Raw genomic sequence first — 8,141 nt, 5'->3', positions numbered from 1 at the left:
AGCCAGAAGTGATTTGCTTATATAGTGATCTGATAATTTAACATCTAAAAGAATGCTTTGGTATGCTTCAAATGTTCTGTAATACCAGATTTGTGGAAATGAGAACATTTTTGAAAAACATAAAAGTTAAAATAGATTTAAGGATCTGAAGGTTTTGTGATCTTGAATTTTCCTATTTAGTCAAACCTTTTTGTACTGTTTTAAAAATAAAGTGAATAATGGAGTATACAAAATAACATTTGTGAAATGTGTATGTTTGGTAACTAAGTCAAAAGACAGAAGAAAAATGACTGTAAGTATAGTAACTTACCAAAAAATTAATTTTATTTACTAATAAAAATGATTATAATTTATGGTAATGGGAAACAGAAAGGGGAATTTCTTTTCCATAAATACTGATTTCAGTTTTGGGTAATATATTGATTATTTTGAATTATGTGTTGAAAAGGCAGGGAATGAGCATTTTGTTGGGAATAGTAAACAGAATCATCTCTAAGATGAGTAGAAGGTAGTATAAATAGATTACACATTAGGGATATTAACTATTTTGGGAAACTAACCCAAGTGTTATTTCCAAGAGTTAAATCATGCTTAAAAGAATGAGAGAAAATAAATACATCATGTAGTCTGCATACACAGACACCACATACTTTCAAAAAGAAAAAAAAAAAAAGACCTGCATGGTCTCAAAAAATTATGGTTTTTTTATTATTCAAATAAAAATGCACTGCATTACATCTGAAATATAAAAAATGTATTTGAAAAAATGTTCCTGGTACACACGTCTAAAACCATGGTATTGTACTAAACAAGTCTGATCCCAAAAACTAAATATGGAGCATTCCAACCTATATCCCCTTGCCCTATAGTTTTGAAGTCAAGAAAATACAGGGTTTTCACCCCCTCCTCTTTTCTAGTAAGACACTCTAAGAAGTTCAGTGTTATAAACAACACAACTCACATGTTGTAATAAATACTGGGTAGTACCTGTACTCCAGCAGGATTATCTTAAATAGAAAATAACCCTGGTTAACACAGGAAAGAATTAAGAAAAAAAATACATAGAGAATTTTTTGGCAAAAGTCATATATAAAATACTCTGTTAAATAACATTGTTCCATCCCTTTCTTAGTAAAGTGCTATAATTTTATTTCATAACTATACTTGTAGGATATTTTTAGCTCATCCCTTAAATTTGGACATAATAAACATCTACCTAAGACAACCTCCTAAATTAAAAGGGATGAGTGTACTGTTTATATAAATTTCTGGATAGGTTTGAAAAATCATCTTTTTCAGGCTAAGAGTCAAGATGCTTCACGTACTTGAACAGGCAAGGAACCATATTAATATTGTCAATGGGGTAATTTATCTTAATTTTAGCTAATGTTTATGTTTTGACCACTGTGGTATTTGCCTCTAATTTTTAAAGAAAGAAACTGATGCCTTTAAAAAAAGACAAGTGATTACTTCACTTTTATGCTTTCTTTTACACTTCAACCATATAATTTATTTTTCCATACGAGACAGGGTAGGACACGCGTTCTTCTTGGATACATTACTGTTTATTGTTTCAAGTGGATGGAATATATAAATCCCACTGAGTAGTTTAGTGTGGCCCTGTATCTTATATAAACAGGTTAGATGGAGAGTTTATATTGTAATGTGTATTCATGTATCTATTATAAATTGTCTTAGTGACAAATGCAAAATTTCTTTTATCACTTGGCTCAAGTTAGCTGTTGATCCTTTTCACTGATAATATACAAGTGTAAAAAACAAGAAGCCTTTAAAATTGAAAAAAGAAAAAAGATATTTCCTACTAAATTCATGAAAATTGACATTTTCTTGATTCTTATGACTGGGAATACCCATATTAAGAATCAATATTATCCAATATAAAACAGTACATTGAGTTTTTTTAATAATAAACAGTATATTAAGAATTTGGATATGCCGACTGGGAACAGTGGTGGCCTTTCAAGTTCTCAGAGAATCTAAACATTTTATAATTAGCTGGTGATGACCAAGATGCTTCATCTCTCTATAATTACAGCGATTACAGTGAAAAATCTTTACAAATTTCTTTCACTATCAGCAAGAGAATTTTACTGGTATTAGTGGTAAAGATAATGTCAGAAGAGTGAAGAAATAAGTGTGTATTAGTTTTGAAAGTGTGGAAAGGTGATAAAAGGACATGAAAAAGTCAGAAATTTCTTCTATATGTGCCCTGCTACAAATAAACCCAAGAGAGCAAGATGGGTATTTTAGAAGCCATTGTTGGGAAACATCCAGTGATAATGCCCATTACTTTATACTTAAATTACACAAGTAGAAAAGTTATGCTTATTAATAGTTTAATGTATGAAGGAAACATCCAGATTTCTGAATATGAAGGTACATATCTCACATTAATTTAAGTCTACATAAAGTAGAGCCTCTATACTGACATATTGAAATTTACTTTCTGCTTTGCCTTTTCTGTTATGTAAACAATTGTACATTTATTTGCCATTCTAAAACTTCAGGATCAAGTTTACATAATTTTGCTAAATTTCCGTGTTTGCTCAGAAGCAGTTTACAGTACTAAAACCAACCGGCCAAAGAACAGCTTCAACAGAAAGTTATGTCCAAAGGGGAAGAGGGAAAAGAAAAAAAGAAAAATGGTAAGAAAAATGCTAACTAAGGTAAAACGGATGATGATGGGGAATGGGCAGTCACAAATGTTCACAGAAAATAGGTCAGTTAGTAAGTTCTTCTGCAAAAAGCCTACACACTTCAGTCAAGCACATCAGTAGAATGATTTGGGAGCATAAATTGTTGTTCGGCCACTTGTGATTTCCTCTCAATGAAAAGGACTATGCAGGCTAACAAGCTGATCCTCATCACCCAAGCTGGTTCATATGCACACTGTTCATGTGGGGTGCCCAGGGTCCAGTCCACACCTGCAAACACAGAGCATACATTTTATTAGATTTGAATTTAACATACATCTGATTAAAATAAAACTCTTCAGCTAAGAAAGTGGTCTTAGTGTCTATGCGCTGAAACACCTAAATCTCTTCCACTTTGCAATGTACTAAAAAACAATAGGAAAAAACAAGGATAAAACCACTTTGATCTTTTGCTGCCAACCTTCTTATCCCTCTAACAGCATCTGATTTAAAAAAATCATTAGCTGAGAACATACAGATTTCTGTTCGTAGAAGGAAAAATAAGTCAATGATATCATACATAACCAAAATAAGTAAATTACATATGCAACCATTTCTGTGAATTTTCAGAGATAATTATACCATATATACAGTTCTAGCTTTTACTTTTAATAAATTCTGATGTGTAAAATTATATGATAATCACTTTACAACTTAAAATATTTCATGTGCTATCTGCTGCATATATAAAGCCTTTCATAATTTTAGTCCCAAACCACTACCATTGGTACCATTTCCCATATCCCTCTGCTATGTTAAATTTCCCTCTATTTCTTAAACTGCCTGAATTCATCATACTTTCTATCATGATTTACCCATATCCTACCTCTCTCTGCATTTCATAAACACTGAATGTTTGTTCACTGAATTCCTTACCGTTTGAGGGCCATTATTTTCTGTGGAGCTTGAAACCATCTTTATCAGTGAGTTCCAAGAGGGGTCTGCAGCATGAGGGCCATTGAATATGGGTCCCCCAGCACCATCTGGGATAGGAGCTACTGGAGGAAGCATTGCATTCCCATACACAGAAAAAGGCATACCCTTAAAACAGGAGCAAACAAAGATTAACATCCAAGTCACTGTTTGCTTTTCCTAATATAATCAGTAGCCTTAAAATTAATACTGGAAACCTACCTCCTTCTTAGAATGTACAAATTATCTAAGGAATCTAAAAAATATTTTCCATTGATATTTCTTTTAACAATAGATTACACAGAAGTATACTACCTCCAAAGTATTTTGGTTAAAGGGGAAAAGAAACCCCCCTCCTCAAATCATTGGGAAAAAACAATGAAAATTAGTATTTAAATGAGCATTACCCCGACTTTAGGAAAGTCCATGTAGCCTGCAGGAACATGCTGATGGAATGTAGCAGAAGGAGTTACAATCCCTGTACTGTCTCGCTCCATTGCTTGATGCTGTGAAAACACTCCTGGATCAGACATTGGTCTGTGAATCATAGGATTTCCCATCCCAGGGTTACACCAGTCTACTTTGTCTGACAGAAAACAAAGAGGCAGAAATAAAAATTGATAATATTTAAGATCAAAAACAAAATAAAATATTTTATTTTTCTACTATTTTCCACATTGAATTATGAATTACTTCACAGTAATTGCCTATTTTTATATATTTGCAGCTGTATTTGTAGGTAGTGATATAATAGTAATAATGAAATAATCTAAATACTTTGTATTACAAAACAAAAAAAGCTAAGATAAAAACCTAAAGTGCCTCAAAGGCAACATTAACATCCTGTAATATGCTGAAATGAAGAAAAGATGTTTTTATTAGACTATTTTCAGAAAGCAATGATGAATAAATGCAATGGGAGAGATCCCGTGAGAACAGAACTCTCTTAAAAAGTGATTAAATAGTCAATACAAAAAACCAAGAAGACAGATCTTTCAAAAATGACTGAAAGTTAAATACTGTTTACATTATAATTAAAAGCACAAACTTAGATTCCAGTAGGAAAGATAGCACATCCTACCTTGATTGCCACCAATCCCTTCGAAGGACCAGATGCCACTATGCCCTACTGATGTTGACAAATTGCTCCCAATAACAGATGGGGCTGAAGTTCCAGTTTGCCTGATACGTGCAGAACGTTCAGTCCCAATAGGAACTGGAACTTTCCTGTCCTGAGAGACATTGCTGGGCTTTTCTGTCCCTAAGGGTACTGATGATGGGGCAGGAGATGGGGCACGGACTCCGGAGGACACTGACTGTGCAGAAGAATCTGGAGAAAAGATATTTTGAAACAGAATACAGGTCATTTATACAATCTGTAATTTTATAAAACCAAATCTTAAATTCCTTTGTGAAAACTTAAAAATTGATGCATAATAGATGTACATGGTTTTAAAGTACATGCAACAATTTACAACATCATGTAATTTGTGAAAATCAAACCAGTGTACGTGGGATATCCAGCACCTTAAATATTTATCTTTTCTTTATGGTAGCAGATCCATTCAAATCCTTGTAGCTACTCTGAAATATACCAAATCTTAAGAACAAAATCTGAAGATATCTTAAATATGCATTCTCAGAGAAAAAAATCAAATATAAGAGTAATGCTTAAGTAATAAATTAGACATATTTAAGATCTGGTTAAGTTCATAACTTAGAGGTAAATGTCAATGCTGCAGACAGTCAACTCCTGTGTAATAAACCACTGAACGCTGACTTTTTTTTTTTTTTTTGGAGACAGTGTGTCTATCACATGGGCTAGAGTGCCAGGGTGTTAGCCTAACTTAGCTTAACTTTGAACTCATGGGCTTGAGCAATCCTCTTGCCTCAACCTATTGAGTAAGCTGGGACTATAGGCCCCCCACCACAATGCTGGACTTTCTTTTTTTTTTTTTTTTCCCCCCAGAGAGATAGGGTCTCTTTTTCCCTCAGGATGGTCTCAAACTCTAGGCCTAAAACAACTCTCCCACCTTGGCCTCTCCAAATGCTAGGAGTACAAGTGTGAGCCACTACACACAGCCTAGTATTTAAATTGATTAACCTTTGACACTAAGTAAATTGTAACAGCAGAGCAGTAAGAAAACAATGCTTAAATTAAAAATAAAAATAAAATAAAGGTGGGAAAAATTACCACCTATACTACATATATTCCTTGGAAACCTGCTCTTTCATATGTCATGAGAAAAAATTAGGGGCTCAGTGCCTGTGGCTCAAGTGGCGAAGGTGCCAGCCACATACACCTAAGGTGGTGGGTTTGAATCCAGCCCGGGCCCGCCAAACAACAAGGACGGCTGCAACCAAAAAATAGCTGGACATTGTGGCGGGTGCCTGTGGTCCCAGCTACTTGGGAGGCTGAGGCAGGAGACTCGCTTGAGCCCAGGACTTGGAGGTTGCTGTGAGCTGTGATGCCACGGCACTCTACCCAGGGAGACAGCTCGAGGCTCTGTCTCAAAAAAAAAAGAAGAAGAAGAAGAAAAGAAAAAAATAGAGTATTAAGGTATCTAACAATTTGGAAAATCTAGTTTAAGGGGAAAAAAAGGATCTTTAAGTCAGGACTTTACAGAACCTGATATATGCTGATAAAATACCGATAGGAGGCTATACCGCATTGCCCAAGATTGCATTACTTGTGGACACTCCACAGGACATGTTTTTGGTAATGACAACATCTAAGCTGTACTCATCAAACCAACGTAGAGTTATTATTTAATATAGTCAATTTGAGAGCTCTGATTCAATGTCTTTACATGTTATTGCAAAACAAAAAAACTTAAAAGTATACTTCATGTGAAAAGTTTAAATATTAAGCACATTTAAATTTAAATGGTATAAATGGAAGAGGTACGTGAAGATCAAATATCAAAACATTCCTGCACATCCACAAATTCTTCATAACTGCCTAACTGTATGACCCGGAGACAGCACTGAACTATATTTTCCATTTAACTATTTAACCATTTAAGTTTGGATCAGAATGTTGAATAGATTTGCAAGACCTTCCTACCATCTATTCACCACACACGAGCACAGTGCTTCTATTTCTAAGATATCTTTTAGGGGAAAATTGGAAGAGAAAAAACTAAAGAGAAAGAGGCAGCGCCTGTGGCTCAAAGGAGTAGGGCGCCGGCCCCATATGCCAGAGGTGGAAGGTTCAAACCCAGCCCCGGCCAAAAACCAGAAAAAAAAAAAAAGAAAAGAAAAGAGAAGATTCAGTCATGCCATTAACCAGAACACATTTCCAAACAGATTACCCACACATATTTAGAATTACATAGAGCTGGCAATCAATTCCATCTTACTAGTCCTTGTGGAGGTCTATTTTGATTAAAATGATACATCTCAATAAATGAATTGTAGTGACTATTAACTAGAAAGACTATGAAAATACTGTATAAACTGTAACTTATTGTATACAAATATTGGCATTATTGGGGCATAAAAACATAAAACATATGGGCTTGTTATTTATAAAAGTAAAGCAGAAAAACTATTCTCCTCTAGTGAAAAATTAAATTTTATCTCCTGTGGTCATACATTAACATTACCAGGATTTACTTTTAATAAATTATATGAAAATAGAAAAGCACTGGTATATTTTAAGGCAATTACATATATTTTTAAATTCATAAAATTTTCACCTTACGCTGCAACAAGAGGAAAGGTGAAAGTAACACCGGTTTTGGTTCCTCCCAAATCCCAACCTAAAAACAAAGCCACTGAGTTAGCAAAGCCAAAACATCAACAACAAAACAAAGTGTCCAAAAGAATCCACACATTTAAGTGAAGAGGGACGATTCACCACAGTTATAAGACTCATGTAGTCTCAGTATCTGTGTGGAAGGAAGCATGGAGAATCCTCCAGACCTAAGAACCAAACAGGAGAATCTCAAAACAGTGTGAGAAACTCAACAGAAAGGAGAGTACGCAAACCTGAGAACAACAGGTAAAACTAGGGCAGCTCTGCCTAGACGTGGGTAATTGTAAGGAGTACCCAATAAGGTGTGAAGAAGCTCAAACATTTTGGGCCTACAGACCCTCAAAACTACCTGCTCATGCCTCCTTCCTAGGACAAAGCCCCACAGCTTCTGAGGACAGAATCCAAATTGAGTGAGACGGGGACAATAGGAGCAAGGCAGAAAGCAGACCCGACCAAAAGCAAGAGAGCAGTGGGGCAGGAATGGAAAACAAGACTGGAGATTTAAGTAAAGTACAAGGCCTTATTTTCTGCATATTTCTAAAAATAGCAAAACAGGAATCCTAGAGCCTTTAAGCTGCAAAAGGTACTCTGATCCACTTATCCTACTAAAAATTCAGGAAAAGGCATTTCACTTAAGAATACAATATAAGGGCAGTGCCTGTGGCTCAAAGGAGTAAGGCCCCGACCCCATATGCCTGAGGTGGCGGATTCAAACCCAGCCCCGGCCAAAAACTGAAAAAAAAAAAAAAAAAAAA

General features: G+C 35.0%; 1 protein-coding gene across 5 annotated transcripts in view; it reads right to left on the bottom strand.

The window, feature by feature from the left end:
- Positions 1-1,465: 1,465 nt before the first annotated feature.
- The window catches only part of ANKRD17 (ankyrin repeat domain 17), a 157,616-nt gene continuing 150,940 nt past the window's right edge, over positions 1,466-8,141 (bottom strand). For 2 of the 5 annotated variants that reach the window (XM_023513404.1, XM_023513406.1), the window contains 4 exons: positions 4,708-4,956; positions 4,034-4,212; positions 3,591-3,755; positions 2,824-2,945 (listed from right to left, as the gene is read on the bottom strand). In XM_023513404.1, coding sequence (XP_023369172.1) covers positions 2,886-2,945; positions 3,591-3,755; positions 4,034-4,212; positions 4,708-4,956 — 653 coding nt within the window. In that variant the 3' untranslated portion in view covers positions 2,824-2,885. Of the gene's footprint in view, positions 2,946-3,590; positions 3,756-4,033; positions 4,213-4,707; positions 4,957-8,141 lie in introns of all 5 variants that reach the window. The other 3 variants (XM_023513405.1, XM_012805355.2, XM_012805356.2) reach the window with 3 other exon arrangements.

This window comes from Otolemur garnettii, unplaced genomic scaffold (assembly GCF_000181295.1).
Source record: "Otolemur garnettii isolate 467f Iridium unplaced genomic scaffold, OtoGar3 scaffold00039, whole genome shotgun sequence".
NCBI classification, from domain to species: domain Eukaryota; kingdom Metazoa; phylum Chordata; class Mammalia; order Primates; family Galagidae; genus Otolemur; species Otolemur garnettii.
Note: the sequence above shows the minus strand (reverse complement) of the source record. Positions and strands in the feature narration are given on the sequence as shown.